This window comes from Rattus norvegicus, chromosome 13 (assembly GCF_036323735.1).
Source record: "Rattus norvegicus strain BN/NHsdMcwi chromosome 13, GRCr8, whole genome shotgun sequence".
Taxonomy (NCBI): Eukaryota; Metazoa; Chordata; class Mammalia; order Rodentia; family Muridae; genus Rattus; species Rattus norvegicus.
The window spans coordinates 99,340,568-99,360,086 of NC_086031.1; the positions used below are offsets into that span (position 1 = coordinate 99,340,568).

The 19,519-nt window shown below is 46.9% G+C and overlaps 1 protein-coding gene across 3 annotated transcripts in view; it reads left to right on the forward strand.

Moving 5' to 3' along the window:
• Rab3gap2 (RAB3 GTPase activating non-catalytic protein subunit 2) overlaps positions 1-19,519 on the forward strand; it is a 73,834-nt gene that overhangs the window by 51,584 nt on the left and 2,731 nt on the right. For 2 of the 3 annotated variants that reach the window (NM_001040154.3, XM_008769837.4), the window contains 13 exons: positions 542-647; positions 2,473-2,633; positions 3,385-3,613; positions 6,304-6,477; positions 6,567-6,673; positions 9,830-9,896; positions 10,827-10,897; positions 13,732-13,767; positions 15,017-15,091; positions 15,510-15,728; positions 17,644-17,733; positions 18,289-18,501; positions 19,330-19,488. In NM_001040154.3, the coding sequence (NP_001035244.2) occupies positions 542-647; positions 2,473-2,633; positions 3,385-3,613; positions 6,304-6,477; positions 6,567-6,673; positions 9,830-9,896; positions 10,827-10,897; positions 13,732-13,767; positions 15,017-15,091; positions 15,510-15,728; positions 17,644-17,733; positions 18,289-18,501; positions 19,330-19,488 (1,707 nt within the window). The remainder of the gene's footprint in view (positions 1-541; positions 648-2,472; positions 2,634-3,384; positions 3,614-6,303; positions 6,478-6,566; positions 6,674-9,829; positions 9,897-10,826; positions 10,898-13,731; positions 13,768-15,016; positions 15,092-15,509; positions 15,729-17,643; positions 17,734-18,288; positions 18,502-19,329; positions 19,489-19,519) is intronic. The other variant, XM_039090580.2, reaches the window with a different exon arrangement.

Sequence of the window (19,519 nt, forward strand, 5' to 3'; positions counted from 1 at the left end):
CAAATGTAAATGTTCAAGGACAGAATCTTTACACACCTGTGCTCTTCAAGTCCCAGCATCTCAGAATCGTCTCTTATGTTTTACAAATCTTAGAGATGGTGTAGAAAGGTTTTCATGCTCACCAACGTGATTTTGTTTAAAATATGTTTTTCATAGCATGTTAGGGAATTTAGAATGGGAGTCTGATAGTTCATACTATGTCCCTGTGTCTTTGGCAAAAGCAAGACCAAGATAGCGCCTCCCTCGGTCCCTCCCAGAACCTGCAGCTGCTGCTTTACTCAACAGCAGTGTCTCAGTGTTGTCCTTCCTGGCAGCTTAGATGGGAAGAAATGTGCAACCTGAGGGGGGGTGGAGTCAGGTACCCAGCAGGTGTTGAGAATCTCGTAGATAGACACTGTACCTCAGGTGATCCCCACATGACACGATAGACCAAGCACCCAATTAGACACTGCATCTCGTGCACACCCGAGCTCCGTGGGAAAATATGGAATCCCTCCCCCCAAATACTACTTAGGCTGAAAAAGATTTGATTTTATTTCAGTCTCTGCTCCTAAGTGTTTGGCTTTCGAAGGAAAAAGATATTTTGGACAAACCACAATCTGTCTGCTGTCTTCATACCATGCTGTCCCTGCTGAGCAAGATGAAAGGTAGGAGACCAGTGCATTTTGTGGGCCAGTGTCCCCAGGGTTTCCACTTTGGTGCTTAGAAACAGAATGTAATGTTGAGAATACCACACAAAGATAGGAAGGATTTCTCTCATCAAAAGGAGACTATAGTGTGGAGAACACACCAGTGAGGTGTACAGCTAGGGGGTAGATCCTTTCAATACACAAGGCCCTGGTTTGCATCCTCTGCCTTGTGAATACATGCACATGAACACCTGCACACTAACACCTGCACATAGACACCTGCACACTAACACCTGCACATAAACACCTGTACATGAACACCTGCACATGGATACCTGCACATGAACACCTGCACATGGATTCCTGCACATGAACACCTGCACACCAACACCTGTACATGAGCACATGCACATGAACACCTGCACACTAACACCTGCACATAGACACCTGTACATGAGCACATGCACATGAACACCTGCACATAGACACCTGCACACTAACACCTGCACATAAACACCTGTACATGAACACCTGCACATGGATACCTGCACATGAACACCTGCACATGGATTCCTGCACATGAACACCTGCACACCAACACCTGTACATGGATACCTGCACATGAACACCTGCACATGGATACCTGCACATGAACACCTGTACATGAGCACATGCACATGAACACCTGCACCCTAATACCTGCATATAGACACCTGCACATGAACACATGCATATGGATACCTGCACATGAACACCTGCACACAAACACCTGCACATGAGTACATGCTCATTAACACCTGCACATGAACACTTGCAGATGAACACCTGCACATGAGCACATACACATGAGCACATGCACTAGTTGGAAGCTTGCTGTACGTTTGCAATGTGCTTTAATATGAGACATTGAAATTCAGCTGTCAGAAGATATGTCACCAGAAAGCAGTCTTTTGGAGAAATAATATTTTGCCTATTTTGGTAGGAGAAATGGCTCAGAAATTAAGAGCGCTCATTGCTCTTGTAGAAAAGCCAGGTTCAATTCACAGCACCCACATGATGGCTCACAACTGTCTGTAACTCTAGTTCCAGGGGATCCATTGCCCTTTTGTAACCTCTACAGACAGCAGACTCATATGTGTACACAGACATTCATGCAGACAAAAACCCATATGCATAAAGTAAGTAGTAAATTTTTAGAAGTTAAGCATGTTTATATCCTAACATTCTTTTTTCATAATGATGAAGATACTTCAGATAAGAATTTGGTATTGATTCGGAAACGGCATAACTAATAGGATAAGGAAACAGAAGAGAAATGTTCTGAATAAAATCAGTTGCAGTGTCTTAGTGTTTTTCCTGATGTGCAAAGACCAAAAGCAACAGGGAAAGGAAAGGCTTATTACTTCCAGGTACCAATCTGTCACTGAGGAAGCAGAGACTGAAGCAGAGACTGGAGGAGTGTAGCTCACTTGTTTGCTTTTTCTCCATGCTCAACCTGCTTTCTTCTACACCTCCAATCACCAGCGGAGAGGTAGCACCACCCACGGTGTGCTGGGCCCTCCCACATCAGTCATCCATCAGGGAAATGAAATGCACCGGGTTGCCTACTGGCTGAGCTTACGGAGGCGTTTTGTTAATGGAGGTTCCTTTCTAGCGGATGACTCAAGTTTGTGTCAGGTTGACTAAGCCCTAGCTAGCACAGTGTTAATTCTCTAGTGCATTTAGACATTCGCAGGACGTCTTTGAGGGGTGTAGTATGAGCATAAAGGAAGGAACATGTATAGTTCACGCCCGTACTCACAGGGTAAGATTTTACTGTTTGCTTTGCTTCTTGTCTCTGTAGTGGCCATCGATGAGACATGGGATTCTCAGTCTGTGTCCCCGTGGTGGCAGCAGATGCGCATGGCCTGCATTCAGTCAGAGAACAACGGAGCTGCCCTGCTGTCTGCACACGTTGGGCATTCTGTTGCTGCGCAGATGTCCAGCAGTGCCACAGATAAGAAAGTAAGTGGGCAGCCCTGCAGCTCTGCTTTACCGCTCCCGCTGGCCGATGTATGGCTTCCATTCTAGGGTGGGCAGCTTGCGGCGTCCTGGAGCATGGCGTGTGGAATGTGTGAGGAGTGTGAAGTAGCTGTGATGAGAAGTGATGCTTCCCTCACCAAGGGGTCAGGGCCAGACTGGACCACTTCCTGGTTTATCCAGGGTCTACAGCCAATGACTGTCTCATCCTCCTCCTCCAGACCCAGCACTCAGTCAGGCAGACCCGCGCTTTCTACCGAACTTGCTGTGTAGGTTTCCCCTACACAGTTTGCTTTTCTTATATTTCCTGTTAGGTCAAGTTGTTTCTCCTGGTGGGCTGTTGGGTTAACCCTGAGGGGTCTCTAGTGGTTTATATAAACACGGTCAGTCCTGGAGGTTATGGGGAAAATGTGACACTACCAGATTGAGATGTTTGCAGTGATAGCATTTGCTGGTACTGTCAGTGCCCTGAGGAGAGCAGCCTTTGCCAGAGGCCAGAGACTCTAAGGTGCACACTGGTCGAACCTGAGTCTGCAGTCTCATCCAGTTGAGTTCTAAATCTATCAAATGATGTCTCTGTTGCTTTACGTTGGTACTGATGCAGAATCTGCCAGGTGGCTGGGGATGGGCTCAGAAGAGCACTTGCCCAGCATAGGTAAGGCCATGGGTTCGATCTCCAGCACAGCAGTGAAACCAAACACATTGCCCAGGGTGTGAGCAGGATATCTTCTCTCAGTTTTCCCAGATGGTTTTGGATGCTGATGCAGAAGCCCTCACAGACTCCTGGGAAGCCCTTTCTTTGGACACCGAGTACTGGAAGCTCCTGCTGAGACAGCTGGAGGACTGCCTCATACTCCAGACTCTGCTGCATAGCAGAGCAAGCCCTCCAGCTGCCAAAGCGTCATCTCCACAGACAGAGCCACTTCCTAGGCTTTCTGTTAAGAAACTGTTAGAAGGGGGGAAAGGTAAGCAGAAGATTGTCTGAGTGTGTGCACATGTGTGCATGTATGTTAGTCTGAATGAGGTAAGCTGTAGCTCATCTGAGTGTGTGCACACGTGTGCATGTATGTTATTCTGAGTATGTGCTTACTCGCTTCCTTCTTGTCACACAGGCTATGACCATGTAGCCAGGCTAGCTTTGAACTCAGCCCTCTGCCTTAACCAAGTACTAGGAACACACGTGTGCTTCTTAGTTAACATTAGACCAGTCCTACGTTTTCAGTAAATGAAATGTTTACGGAGTCTCCCATCCCTGGACCTGAGTCTGTCCTTCTCCCATCTCACCCACTCCTGGACACTTGAGCGCTGCTCATGTTTCAAAGTCTGAGTCTCCCTCCAAGAAACCGTTCCTGACTAGTGTTTTCTTTCCCCTCCTGATCTCCAGAGAGCTAATAACTTCATCCCTTCTTCCTCATTCTGTGTTTTTAAATGTTCCTGAAGTATGTTTTATGTTTCATTGCCTCATAGTTGCCATACACTTGAGACTTAGAGTGGCATTTTAATTTGTACATCATTAGCTCAGATCTGTTACAAGGCGCTTGTTCTGTGTCAGGGGCACCAAGAGTCCTCTGCGCTGTCTTTTTTGAATGTACAGTTAGTTGTGTAGATTCTCTTCTGTGCAGTAGACCAGATGCACCCTGGTGCCTATACTCTTCCCAGCCTCTGTTCATGGCTCTCCCACAGCTACCCCTGTGAGAGCAGCTGTGTACTTCTCACAGTTTCCTTCCCTGGTACGTGGCTTTCTGTGGGCGCGGCGTTCTGGTTCGAGGGGTTAGCGCCTTTGTTTTCAGCTTCCCTGCGCGTCCCTAGGAGGCACTGGGTACCAGAATATTTATACAAGTGCTTACAGCTTTTTAAGAGGGGTGTGTGTGTGTGTGTGTGTGTGTGTGTGTGTGTGTGTGTGTGTGTTCGTACAGGTACACTGATTTTGTACACATACATGAAGTGGGTGTCACGTGTCCTTAGTCAATCTCCTTCTGTTCCTTTGAGGCAGAGTCTCTTTCCAAGCCTAGGATTCAAACTTTCTAGGCTAGGTTGGAAGACAGCAAGACCAAGGGATCCTTCTGTCTCTGTCGTCTCAGAAATGGGCTTACAAGGGTGTCTAGCACGCCTAGCTTGTTACAAGGGAAACGAGCTTTGTATCCCAGGCCTCATGGTTGGGTAGTACCAACTCTCAGACACTGAGCATTTGTCCAGCCTTGTGTTTATAGATTTTTACTTAACTTGTTTTCTCATTATTTATAAGTTTGTAACAATTTTTTTCAATTGTAAGTTTACTGTAACCCTGTTGTTTGTCCCCTAAAGAAGGTTGGGGTACACTTTTTTACTATTAACCCAAAAAGTATAGTCAGGGGCATAGTTATAGAGGAACAGGTACAAAGTCATTTAGAAGCCAGACGTGAAATCTGACTTCCCAGCACCCTGCTGGGGTCGTTTTTCACAGACGAGGGTGTTTACCATGAGGCATCCCTTTTCTGGGAAACTCCATTTGAACGGAAGTAAGAGATAAGCCAGGCATGGTGGCACACATTAGTCTCAACTGTTCTAGAAGCAGATGGGGGGTGAACGTTTGAGTTCAAGTGAGTCGTAGTGGGTAGCATAGCAATGCTAAATTCCTGCCTCTACCTCCACCCCAAAAGATAAGAGCGAGGGTTGGGGTGGGGGCTAGTGTCTGTTATTTTTAAGTATATAGTTTTGTTCAGTAATGAACAGAATTTTTCAGATGTCTTGAATATTTTCAGCTCATATAAATGTTTGTATCCTCTTGATGAGTAAAACATAAATTATGACTAAATTTTACTCATATTTTATAACAGGGGAAGTTAGTTGTATATTAGATGTAATATGGGCTGGGTAAGTGTGCTTGCTGCCAAGCATGAGGTCCTGAGTTGAGATCTTTGAACCACAGAAAAGCTAAGTGTGGCTGTGCACTCTACCCACAGCTGTGGGAGATATGGCGGCCTGGAGCGCTGCCATCTGCACTCCAGGTGCAGGGAGACCCTGTCAGTGAGTCAGGCAGGGCTACAAAGCAGGACACCCGGCATCCTCCTCTGACGCATGCATTGTTTTAAATGAAAATAAACTAACATGAGGTGGGCATTAGTTCCAGGGGCAGAGCGATTGTCTGCTTGCACAGTCGTAGGCTGCATTGCCAGCACCTCGAGCTGCGTGTGGCAGCTCACACTTCCTCCCTCACTCCAGAGGTGGAAGCAGCAGCAACAGCACAGATTCAAGGTCACTCACCCTCAGTTTGGTGATTTGTTTGAGGCCAGCCTGACGCCAGACCCCTTTTCAAACAAACCACGAGAGGAACCTTTAAACAGTCGTGTTTCCTCCATCTGTGTCTGTAAAGGGTATTTTGAATTTATGGACCTGGCAAGTGTGTAGCATATAGGATTGATACACGTCCGTGTATGTTACATTGAGATTGTCTCCATGAGGAAGTGCGCCCCAGATTCCAGCCTCTTGCTTGCCCTCCAAGTTAGATGATAGGTATTAATGTGCTTTAAACCTCATGGCTTTGGCATCACCAGATTCAGGTTCAGAAGTGAATGTGCTGTGTATCTGCGTCCCCCACTCTGTGTTTGTCTCCATTTAGCACATTGCTGCTCAGATTTTACCAGGTTTCCTTTTCTTTCTTGTCTCGAACCTGTAGGTGGTATTGCAGACAGCGTGGCCAAGTGGATATTTAAACAGGACCTCAGCCCTGAATTGTTGAAATGTGCCAACAGAGAAAAAGACGTAGAGAATCCAGACGAGCCCAGAGAAGGTATTGCCCGAAGTCCCCCTGAGGTGTCAGAGGTGGAGACAGACCTAGGAGCCGTACCAGGTGACACCCGAATGATGAGCACTGTGGCATCCAGGGTGGAGTGACATTCTTGTGACCAAAAGGATGCTGTTCCCTCTTGTGTCTTCCAGACTTGCTCCGCCTAGCCTACGAGCAGTTCCCTTGTAGCCTTGAGCTTGACGTGCTGCATGCGCACTGCTGCTGGGAATATGTGGTTCAGTGGAACAAAGACCCAGAGGTAAAAGTCTGCATCTGCTGACTATGTCTGCACATGTGTGCACAGGGCAGGCTTGTCCTGGAGCCCACTGCTGTGTGTGTGTGTGTGGGGGGCGTGCGTGCATGTGTGTGTGCGTGCGTGTGTGTGTGTGTGTGCGTGTGTGTGCGTCTACTCAGTTTTGAACCTATTGATGGCTTCATGTTTGCTAGGCAAGGACTCCCAACACTGAACAACATGTTCCCCAGCCCTTTCACATTTACTTCCTGGAGACAGGACCTAGTTAAGTTGCCCTTGCTGGCCTTCCTGAGCCTTAAGCAGTGTGAAGCCAGTGTAATTAGTACAGTGGCCAGCTGTGTCATTAAGTGTTGCTTTCTTACACCCAGGTTGATAATTTATTCAGATTTCAGGAGTTATATTCTCATCCCAGCTCTGTGATTCCTTTCGCCCTTGAGACTGACTGTGATTAGCACTCTGCATGTGGGACTCAGAATGATAGGGGACAAGGACAGAATTCTCATTCTGGTATCATTTTCTTGTTAAGGTTTAACAAAGGCAAGTCTATTGTTCAGACCCCTCTGCTAGTCTATTCTAATATACAGTTGTTATAGTAAAGAGCCTTTATGAAGAGGGAGGAAGGATAGATTTTATACGAGGAGGCAGCCTGAGATAAGAACCTCAAAGAAAGAATTTGGATTCAAGGGGAGCCATTTCCAAGATCACTTACAAAGGAGCTTTAAGAAGGAGGTGGCCAGGGAATTGTCTACAGGATGTTCATTGTCTTGTCTCATCTTGGAGTCGAGCCTGAAGGATTGATGCCTTCCTTAAGTGAAGAAGGGGCAGGATAATAGGTTTTGTGACCAGTGGTAAGTCAGCCATTCAACGGGGGTCCAAAGCCCTAGGGTACTTCAGACCAGGGTGCCACAGGAAGATCATGATCCTAAGAGTGTGGGAAGTGAGACCTTCACCGACAGTCGAGACTCCAGCGAGATTAACCTTGGACATGAGTTAGCTATGTACATAGTAGGGCTGTTTCTGGGTTATTGTTCTGACCCAAATATAAGAAAAGTAGTAAAGAGAGACATACTGGAACCAGCTAGGCTGGCATGAGGACCTTCACTTTGACTTTTCCCAAGGTGACAAATGCTGTTAAGGTTGTGTCATTTCATGCAGAAATGCAGGAGGAAATAAAAACTTTGCAGGTCACTGAGGACAAGGGCAAAGCACACATCTGCAAGTGAGGAGAGGACCTGTGTTCCAGATCACACTGGTGACGTGCAGTACTGCTCAGAGAGGAAGCAAACGGTACAGCACTTGGTTCTGCCTCACACGGTCCGCACGAGCACCTTCGTACCTGTTCCCATTCCTTACAGCCGTCCTAGTCAGAGCACACAGCTGGTTTGACTTTGGGAAACATCCCTGAGCCCTTTGTTTCCATCTCTTCTAAGCAGAGCAACCTAACACCCTACAGTAGTCGTCATCTGGAATCAGTAGAGAAAGAGGCATGCGTAATATCCAGTGTTCCCATTATTGCAATCGTTGGCCTCTGTCAGAGTGGAATGGCTTGAATAATGTCTGTCCTGTTTGTGTAGTTTTCTTTTTAACTATTCATCTACTTCACATATCACACCCCATCCCAAATACACACACACACACACACACACACACACACACACACACACACACACACCCGCTACCTTTAATTTAGTATTTTTAAAGATTTATTATGTATATAGCATTCTGTCTGCAGGCCAGAAGAGGGCACTAGATCCCATTACAGGTGGCTTGGAATTGAACTCAGGACCTCTGTAAGAGCAGCCAGTACTCTTAACCTCTGAACCATCTCTTCAGCCCCCTCCCTTTAATTTTAAATTGAATTACCTTTGGAGAATTTCCAGTATCAACATGTGTGGTTTCAGTAGCAATAGGCAGGCCAAAGGGGTTTAGCAAACATCTGGCTGGTTCTGTGAGCATGGAGTGCTGTTTGGGTCTGAGAATGTCAGCCTTTGTGGTTACAGAGTTAGCTTCTAAGGCTTCCCTCTGGTGTTCCCTAGTCCTCGCTCTAATTCTTTTCTCCTTACCATTTACTCCGGACACTGTCTGGTACGCTTGTTTTCCTAGTTATTGTCTTGTTCTCTCACTAGATCTGCTCACTGAAGATGAAGGTCTGGGTCTGTTTTATCAGTGTAGTGTTACTGGGCCCTAAGTCCAAATGTGCTGCATGATGATTGTTGGAAAAGGGAATTCAGTTTTCATACCTGTGAGAGTCAAGGATTGCCTGAGAGAGGAGTCATATAATGGGTAGACCTCAGGAGCGTGAATCTCCCTGTCAGCATGATCTGGGTGTGTCTAGAATTAATCATTAATTAGATTCAAGTTATCTTATCAAAAGTTATTTCTTACCTGATTTACAGAGTTCCTTTCATTTACCTCCTCATCCCCTCTCCTTATTTGTTTGAGTCACGGTTGAGCTAAACAGCTTAGCCTGGAACTCCCTATGAAGCCCATGTGGTCTGGCGTTCATGATCCTTCTGCTTCTGTCAATCTCTTCTGGTTTGCTTATTTGCTTTTTCTTAAAACAGGGTCTCACTATGCAGTACTGACTGTCATGGAATTTACTGTGTAGACCAGGCTGGCCCCAAACTCAGAGATCCACCTGCCTCTGCCTCTCAAGCGCTAGGATTAAAGGTGTGCGCCATCACCACCCAGCAGCAGCAGCTGCTCTGTTGCTCCTCCTCCTCCTCCATGTATGCGAGTGCTTTGCCTTCATGTATGTGTGTGGATTGTATACATGCCTGGTGCCCTGGGAGAATAAAGAGGGTGTTGGATCCTCTAGAACTTGGGTTATGGATAACTGGAAGTCACAACGTGGGTCTTCTGCAAGAGCGACAAGTGCTCTTAACCACTGAACCGTCTCTCTGGTCCCTTTGCCAAATTCTTAAGAAGGTTTAGGCAGAAATTTAGTAAGAAGTCTCCAGTTGGGGGCTAGAGAGGTGGCTCGGTGGTTAAGGCTACCGAGTGCTCTTCAGAGGCCTTGAATTTAGCACACAAGCACTGTGACTCCGACTTTAGGGCATTTGATGAGCTCCTCTGCCCTTCACAGGCACATACATAAACTCTGTCTTAAAGAAAAAGGTTTCCATTGCTATAGAATAACCTTTGTCTTCTCTCTCTCCTAAGGAAGCTCGCTTTTTGGTTAGATCCATAGAGCACCTGAGGCACATTCTTAATCCGCATGTTCAAAATGGTGAGTAGCAGGTGTTGAGTGCTCAGGAGCCCTGGCCGGAATAGCACGGGATCCGTCCTTGTCCATGCTCTCCCACACCTCACTGTGCACTGCTGTGTGCAAAGTGCCCTTGCAACTGCCTCCTCCTGGGCCTGGAGCTCGCGCTGCTGACTGCCAGCCGCTCTGCTGTGTGAATGAAAGCATGGAGTCATTATCTGTTTGGTTGAGGTTTTTGTCTTTTAGGACTTAAAATGCTTTAAAGTCCTTGGGGGCAGGGGCAGGTGGTTTTCTGTTTTGTTTTCTTGCAGTCTCAGGTTGCCTAGGCTACCCTGGAACTCCTGATTCTCTTGCCTCACCCTCCCAAAGGCTTGCATGAGCCACCATATCTGGCTACCTTGACATATTTCTAATATGTTGTTATTTTAATACTTGCATAAGAATTAAGCCGTTCTCAACAGTCCCTGCATTTCTTTTGTGAATTTCTGAAATGCACTGGGAGACCAGTGGGTACAGTGTCAACAGACACTTCCCAAGAGCTTTTCCTAACTCGCGGTCCCAGTCAGTGCATGCTTCATCTGACTCAGACCCTCACTGGAGCTGGAGAGCCAGGAGTGCTGGTCAGTCGCAGAGCCTCGTGAGCATGTGCGAGGCCCTGTGCTCCACCCTTAGCACAGCAGCCAAGCAAACAAACATCTTAAGGCTTTCTGGAGGCTGTGTGATGTTGTGAGGGTGTTACTTTTCCTTGTTACTTGTGATGAGGATTTTATACTTAGTGTTTATGCGTATTCTCTTCTGTCCCTTACCCTTTTATTTAAAATGAAAATTCTTTCTAAGAGGCAAGAAATAATATGTGGAGTCCACATAGTTTCCTAAGCTCGGGGCGGAGAGTTCTGTGTCCGGTGACGTTCGTCAGTAGCGCTCTGTTGACAGCTCGTTTCATTTGCTCTGTAGGCATCTCGTTGATGATGTGGAACACATTCCTGGTGAAAAGGTTTTCTGCTGCTACCTACTTAATGGATAAGGTGAGGTGGTCTTAATTTTCACACACTGATTTCTTAATTTAGTTCCCTTCATTACTTGGTATTAGAAAGGTTGCTTACACTGGGGTGTGTAGACAGTTGGTGGACTGTGTTTCTGGTTGTCAGTTGAACTGTGTTTTTCTCCTGCTCAGTTAAATGTACTTCCTTGGAGTAATATTTTACAATTACATAATTATAGTATTAAAAAATATAATTAAAATATATGTGTGTATATAATTTGTGTATGTATATATACTTACATCATAATTCCCTTCCCTTTCTTCCCTCTAGTTCCTATGTATACCCCACCTTGTTCTCTTTAAAATTCATCACCATTTTTTCTGTGCTTGTTACTACGTATATAACATGTACTCCTTAACTTATAAATACAACCCTCGCAGTCCATATAATGATATTATTGTAGGTGTGTTTTCAGGACTGGTCAGCGGCATTGGATAACCAGCTACTGTGCTCTTCCCCGAGGAAGACGTCTCTCCCACTCTGAGCTGCCTTAGTTGCCCATAGTTCCTTGTCTACGGTTGTGGCTCCATGAACTTTGCCTCTTGCACCTCAGCATGTCTGTTGGCCCATCCCTGGTCAGCTAAGGTTTAGACAGTGCTGTCGAGGACACTTCATGGGTGTAGCTTTTCTGCTGTTTCTAGGAGAAACAATCTCCCAGTAGACTCCCTATTTCCCCGGCTCTTAGACTCTCACTGTCCTCTCTTCTGCAGCCATCTCTGAGCCTTGGGTGACTGAGTTGTGCTGTAAATGTGTCAGTTGGGACTGGACTCTGCATTGTGATTTTCTGTAATGTTGTCTGTCAGAGGAGGTTCTTGGATGAGGAGTGAGAACTAACAAGAATAAACATTTAGAACGTACCTGGGAATTACGAGGTTAGCAATGCATCAGTTCCCCAGGTAGTTGGCTAAGTTTCTGGTGTCAGAGTGATTTCCCTCTCGTTGAGTGGTCCTCAGTCCCATTAGGGAGCGGTTGGTTACTGCCGAGGTGTGTGCCACCACTGCACCCTCAGGGCCATCCTGCCACGCTGGTTGTTACTGTGGCTGGTGGGGAGGTGCTGTTCGTTGTCTCCTTCCTCTGAAAGCTCACAGGGCAGGCACCTCTGGTGCCTTGAAAACTGTCCTCAGGAGGGAGCCTTCCAGATCAGTTCTAGCAGGGCCCTATATCTTAAGTATATATGGTGTCTGCAGCAGTAGGAATTTACCTGCCTCGGATGTGGGGGCTGGCTGGGCAGTCCCTTTTTTATTTTTAGTTTTTGAACTCTTAGCAATTCTCCTGTCTTGGACTCACAAGCGATTCAATTACAGTTGCACAGCACCAGGCTTGACTACAGAACCTTAACACTCTTATTCCTTTCCCTGTAGTCACCGTGCTATCTCCTTGAGACCTGGTCCAACAGGCCCAGCAGTCATTTACTCTGTTGTACTAATCTGAGTCGTTCTACATGGCGTTTGCCCTTCCCTGAGGTGACCTGTCAGGAGATGACAAAGCAGAAGAGAACACTGCATTAAGGAAACGGTCACTTTCAGTTTCCCTTTCTAGATTGATAGCTTTCTGGATTTAGAGATGTTGAAATCCTTCTGTGTGACAGGGACATGGCTCTAAGGAATAAAGAAGTTAGGCATGAAGAACATACTTTTGCAGAGAATGGTTTTGGGTTTTCTAGTTTGTGACCTACTTAGCACAGAGTTTTCTTAGCATATGTGGTAAGGTTCGGTCAGTAGTTTGCTACTCAGTATTGAAGATGCCGGGCAGGTGTTAGAGAAATTGCATTCTCAGGAATTCTGGCAGCACTGTGGGATAATACCAGAGAGTTGGCCTGGACTGAGCCTGCTGACCAGAGTCTGTCATAGGAATTAATCTCGGGTGATGAGGTAATCTCGGGTGATGAGGTAATCTCGGGTGATGAGGTAATGCTTTTCAGTGTGAGCCCCACTGTCCTCTGGACTACCAGGTTCTGTCCCAGAGGGTAGAGCTTCTGCCTCCCATTTAGCCTGTAGACATAAATAGTCACGCTGAGTAAGTGCTTACAGATCTGCTCTGGGGTTTCTTTGTAACCATTTAAAACTAGCACGTTTTCACCAATAAACAGGATTCTTACTAGGAATTTTAGATACACAGCTACTTTCCTATACAAACTGAGCTGGGCTTTACAAAGCCTTTGTTCCTATCTACCTCCCTTCCTCCCTTCTTCCTCCTTCTCTTCTGTCTGCTTGCGTTGTCATCATTCAGCCTCCCCCGCCCGCCCCTTTCTTTCTTCTGACAGGGCCTCACTGGCTGGCCTTGAACTTTGCATTCAAGATCTTTCCTCTTGTGGATTGGGGTCTCAGCTATGTGCTGGTATACCATACCTGCGGGAACTTTCCTTATTGGTTCAAAGTATACAATTTACGAAGGGAGGAGGGATTTTTATTAGCTGTATTTATTTCACTTATGTACATGAATATTTTGCCTATGTGCATGTATGTGTACCATATACAAGCCTGTTGAAACCCTAGATGGTTGTGAGCTACGGTGTGGATGCAGGAAATTGAACCTGGGTCCTCTGGGAGAGCAACGGTGCTCTTTACAGCTGGGTTGTCTCCCCAGTCCAAGAATTATTTTTGGAAAATAATTATTCATGAACTCAGTGTGCTATTTTTTGTAATACAATAGTTGAGTACTACCATAAAAAATTGCTCTGATTGTTGGTAGCTAGACAATAGTTAATTACTGCCGTGGGTATTTATAGCTACAATTCTGGTTGCTTTTTATTTCCTGTACCATTCTAATGCCTTTTAGTTTAAATTGCTAAGTATCATGTTTCCTGTCTGTTTTAGGTTGGGAAATCTCCAAAGGATAGGTTGTGTCGAAGGGTGAGTGAGGCTCACTGTTACACCTGTACTCTCTCCACACCGTGTCTTGCTGTAGGAGTGAACTTTGGTTCTAAATGTTGAGGTGACCTGGAGACAACAAAGATCAGAAAGAATGCTGCGTTAAGGAAGTGGTTGTGGTCTCTGGCCTCTCAGTTTCCCTGACTAGACAGCAGCTAGCCCGTGAGATTCCTCCAGCCCAGGTAGCCTTGGACTCTGGATGGGAAGCAGCGAGTTACCATTTCGGCCTGGGTCTGCTCTGCTCCAGCCCCTCACAGTAGACGCCTGACCTCCCTGCAGGCAGGCTCCTGTGAAGAAGCCTGTCGACCTCCCTCTAATCACAGCTCACCTCAACTGAGACTGACCCGCAGACACTGACTGAGGCTGTTGGTCAGCAGTGCTGCCGTCCTCAAAACTGACCTGTTCTTCTGAAATATCTCAAGTGTCGAGACACATAAATAGAACTGTTAGAGACCTTATTCCCCCAGCCAGTCACCACGACCGAAGATTTCTCCTACATCCTTCAGACTGGCTGTGTGACTGGAGCTAAGTACTCATGAGTACGCACGCAGACACACACACACGCACTCTCCCCACCCCCCGTATTATGTACTTTGAGGATGTGAATAATTGCTTGCTCACTGGCTTTTAAAAGATTATACAGAGAGGCAGTGGCCTCTCACACTGGCCTATTAAGGGGTCATGGGGAACTATTTCTGGCCCAAAACTTTGAGTCTAGTATTTGGTTGTCCAGTGGGGGATTCTAGTTTTATTCAGAGAATCCAGTTTGGTGCCTTCAAGGTACCATAACCAGCAGCCCAGACTGGTAACCTAGACCTTTCATGGTGAGCCTCACATGTGCATCTTACCATATTCCATGGTTAGCTGACTGGCAAACGTTCTGGCAAGTTGAATCTGTCTTTACAGTGCACAGACACTAAACATTACTGTCTCCCTCTTGCCCTTGGTGCTAGAGATGGAATCCGGAGTCTTACATGTGCTGAGTATACCCCAGCCACTGCACCGCACCTCACCCTGGAACCCTGATTTTTAAGATTGATGGTAATAATACTGATATCACACTAAACATTGATATCAAGTTGATACTACCAAACCCACTAGCAGGAATTTAAACATACAGTGACTTCAGATTGTATTCAGTGTGGAAAGTCAGGCAAATGGACACGATGAGCCCTCCCGTTCTATAGCGAGCACCTCTGATGCAGGCACATTGTGTTCCTTTTGAAAACAGGACGTAGGGATGAGCGACACGGCACTGACCTCCTTCCTCGGCTCCTGCCTGGACCTTCTTCAGACGTCATTGGAGGTAAGAGTTGTACACTAGCCATGTGGTGGGGCATGCAGGGAGGCTGGGACAGAACTGAAGGCCAGCCAGGGCTGTGCAATGAGACCACACACACACACACACACACACACACACACACACACACACACACACACACACCCCTTCTCAGTCTGAGTGTCTCTTTAGATATTAGATATTCTGAAAACCGTATAGTGTAAGAGATGACACTTGGTGGGTTATATGTCATATTCATCTGTAGGTTTTGGCTTTAGCCTAAAAAGTGATATTCATTTTCTCTGTCTCTCCTCTGACTTTCTTTATACTTTGTGGTTTCTCGGTTATCAATGGGGGGTGAAGACTTCAGGTTTGCACTTTGGAATGTTGCAGCTCAGAGTCTGAGTCTGACTCCTGACACAGACTTCCATTCTGCCCCTCACAGGCTGACATTAGCAGGGATGAAGTCCAGGTGCCAGTCCTGGACACTGAGGATGCCTGGCTGTCGGTGGAAGGCCCCACCTCTATAGTGGAACTGGCGCTGGAGCAGAAGCCTATCCACTACCCGCTGGTAGAGCATCATTCCATCCTGTGCTCCATCCTGTACGCCGCCATGAGCTTTTCTCTGAAGAGTGTGAAGCCTCTTGCCCTTTTTGACAGCAAGGTGAGCTCCCCAGAGGGTCCGGAGCTGCTGGTTAACAGGCACGTGGGTTTCCTACTGAATTGTATGTGTTTGATTTTTAGTGATTTGCAGGGCTGATCACTGAGAGGTCCCAGGTCCCTACCCCTTACCTAGTTCTGTTCTTTTACTTTACTCCCAGAGTCCTTCGGGGCTATGCCCTCTGCTGTTGGTCCTTTTCATCCTGCATGTTCTCCCTAGACAGACAGACAGACCTACTTGCTTCCTCTTGTGTATGTGTAGGTAGGACTTACTCGTACAGTTTAATGAGTATGCTTCTATTGGATGTCCTAAGGAGCTTGCATCTAAAACATATCTGCAGACACTCACCCCATCCTGCCCTGACTTAACTTGCTTCCCGTGAGTTCCATGGCCCGAGTAATTGACATTATGCCTGTTTGTGCACTTGTACACACTAGAGACCTGGAGGTGAACTCTACCCCAGCCCCATCTAGTCACTCATTCTGAACACTGTAGCTGGCATGGTGGTGTTGCCTGTAACCCCAGCACCTAGGAGGCAGAAGCTGGATGTGTGTTTAAGACCAGCATGGGCCACTTAGCCAATTCTATACCATCCTGAGCTGAGACCTTGTCTACAGAACCCAAACTATTTCACCTGAACATTGTCGTCCCTCAGTGTCCTCCCCACTTGCCTAGTACGGCAGACCCCTTCCTACCATCCTGCCTTCATTGCTCTCAAGGTCCAGCACTGAAGGAGCCATCTTCCCAAGCAGATAGGTGTCCTACCTCACATTTTGCAGCTCCTTGCAAAATCAGCTTCAAACTTCCCTGGAAAGGCTCTGGATCGTTGGGTGGATTACTAAGCCCTTCCTTTCTCGGGCGCCTGCCCTGAGACACAGGGTAACAGGAAATAAGGACTTCAGCTTTACTGCTTGCTGGGCCTTTGCAGAGTTGGAGGATGCAGCTTCAGCTCATGAGAAAGTAAGTGTTGCTTCTCGGGCTCAGCCTTTGGCGAAGGTCAAGCGATATCACTTTTCTCAAGACAGGCTTCCCTCGGTCTCTGTAGGAGCAGAGAAAGCGTCTCCCTGTGGAAAACTGCCTCTCTAAAGAGGGCATGCAGGGCAAGGCGCATGTTCAGTAGCTTCACGTACACTCACAGCCCTCAGGGTCAGGGTCTGCTCTTACTATTCTAAGGAAGTTCTGCCCATAAGACTCTGGAGCACAGGGACTGCCCACAGCCTTCCCTGCTCCACCCACCATCCCTCACTCACACATCCCACCATCGTCTGATTCTCACAGGCAACTGTTCTATGTGGCCAGTGTCTAGGTTTGTTATCATTGAAGCCCCCTCTTTAAAGCCCTGCCTATGACCCCGAAACCTACTTACTGCCTGAGACGTGTGTGTGTGTGTGTGTGTGTGTGTGTGTGTGTGTGTGTGTGTGTCTTGTCTGTCTGTCTGTCTGTCTGTCTGTAAGGCTGCTGGTCATTGGTCACACACTGGACAGATGTGTCTAGATGATGAATATGTGTGTGTGTCTTGTCTGTCTGTCTGTCTGTAAGGCTACAGGTCACTGGTCACATACTGGACAGATGTGTCTGGATGATGAGTGTGTGTTTGTGTGTCTGTCTGTCTGTCTGTCTGTAAGGCTACAGGTCACTGATCATACACTGGACAGTGGTTACCACACTAGATGATGATGATGATGATGTGTGTGTATCTGTCTGTCTGTCTGTCTACCTGTCTGTCTGTAAGTCTGCAGGTCACTGGTCACACACTGGACAGTGGTTACCACACTAGATGATGAATAGACTGCTGACATCTTTCTGTTTAAGCAAAAAGTAAAGGTCAACCACAAATTATAAAGTGATCAGCTTTAAAAATCTCCCTTAATAATCTATACTTACCAGGGCGTTTTTCTTTTTCCATCTTTCTCTTTAGGGAAAGAATGCATTTTTTAAGGATTTAACTTCAATTCAGTTATTACCTAGTGGGGAAATGGATCCAAACTTTATTTCTGTAAGACAACAGGTAAGTTAATTACTGGATTCTGTTCTTGTTTCTTAGAAGCAAATAGCAAAGCAGAAATATAGTTGTTTTTAAAAGGATGGGCACTTCAAGTGATTCCCAGGAGCTAATTTCCCTAGTGTGTGTTCCTTTATTGATAGCAAAACCATTTTCTGGCAGTGGGACGGCTCGGGAGGTGAAGACACTTAGTGACCTTAATTCCATCTCATGGTAGAGGAGAGAACGGAGTCGCCCACATTCATGCGGTGGCACATGTGCACATGTGTACACATGAATGCATGCATACGTGTGCACACACACACATTTTAAAAATGAGTAATTTTCATGTCATCTGTCTGACAAAGCTGGCTTGAAGCACTTTTAATTACTTTATTGATACTGGGGTTGCTTGTCCCGTGGCACTGAGTATGGAGGGCCGAGAGCAGCTCTGTGGGGTCAGTTCTCCTCCTGTAGATGAAGTCTTGGGATTGAACACAGGCACCAGCTTACACAGCAAGCGCTGGGCCACTGTTAATGGAAAGTACTGACGAGGCAGTGCTGTGCCTTCCTGTCTTCAAGTTCTTACTGAAAGTTGTCAGTGCAGCCGTTCAGGCCCAGCACTCCAAGGACAGAGACCCCTCTGCACGAGCAGCAGACACTCACGGCCAAGACCTCAACTGGACAGCTCTGGCTGTGGACTTAGCCCACCACCTTCAAGTGAGCGAAGACGTCATTCGACGGCATTATGTGGGAGAGTTGTACAGCTATGGAGCTGACCTCTTAGGAGAGGAGGTAAGAATGACCCGTGATGCTCGTGGGAGTCCAGTCATAAAACAGACAGCCGGAGGAGCAGGAAATGCATGAGGAAATAGTTGGATATAGTGATGTGTGCATTTGGGGTGTGGAGGCAGGAGGCTAAGAACTTTTAAGGTCAGCCTCATCTACATAGGCCAGCTTGGACATGAGACCAAGTCCAATGAAATCAACATCAAAAGAATAGGAAGCTGTGTCCAGAGTGTGCCTGCTGCCAGGTTCATACAGGCGTAGAGCAGTGAGCGGGTAAGGCCCTGTGAGGACTGAGCGTCTGCTGGAGCAGAGAAGCAACATTTCTGTACCAAGAGATGAAAGTAAATGGAGCCATGGGAGTCTCAGTGGGTAAAAGAAAGTGGTAACTAAGCAACCTCTCAAGAAGCAACCGGTCACTCACAAGCTGAGGAACAGAGGAGTCAAGGTCCAAGGCTAGAGAGCCAGTGTGGCTGCCAGATCTCATAAGCAATGAGTCAGGGTGAGTAGGTGTCCACTCGAGCTAGGAGTGACTCGGTCAGAAGTAAGGAGAGGAGGTTGACCATTCTCCAAGCCTGAAGCTGCTTCAGGGTACTCAGGAGCCATCAGATGTCAGAATCTAACATCATACCCTTTACTTGAAAATGAGATATATTGTCATATGAATTGAAAACCTAGGTAACAGAAGTTAGCTGAGGAGCAAGATGTGGGTTTATACTCTAGGTCAGATTTCAGTTTTCCTCTAGCCACACGCATGGTCATGTTGACGTAGTCTCTGCGCTGGCAGCCTTCCAGGATAGTGGCTCTTGCTGAATTGTTTCTCCGTGCTCCCCTCAGGCCATTCTTCAAGTTCAGGACAAAGAGGTTCTGGCGTCTCAGCTGCTAGTGTTGACGGGACAAAGGCTGGCTCATGCACTTTTCCACACCCAGACGAAAGAAGGCATGGAGCTGCTGGCCAGACTCCCGCCCACACTCTGCACCTGGCTGAAGGCAATGGTGAGTGGAGGGCAGCGTGAGCAGGTCCATG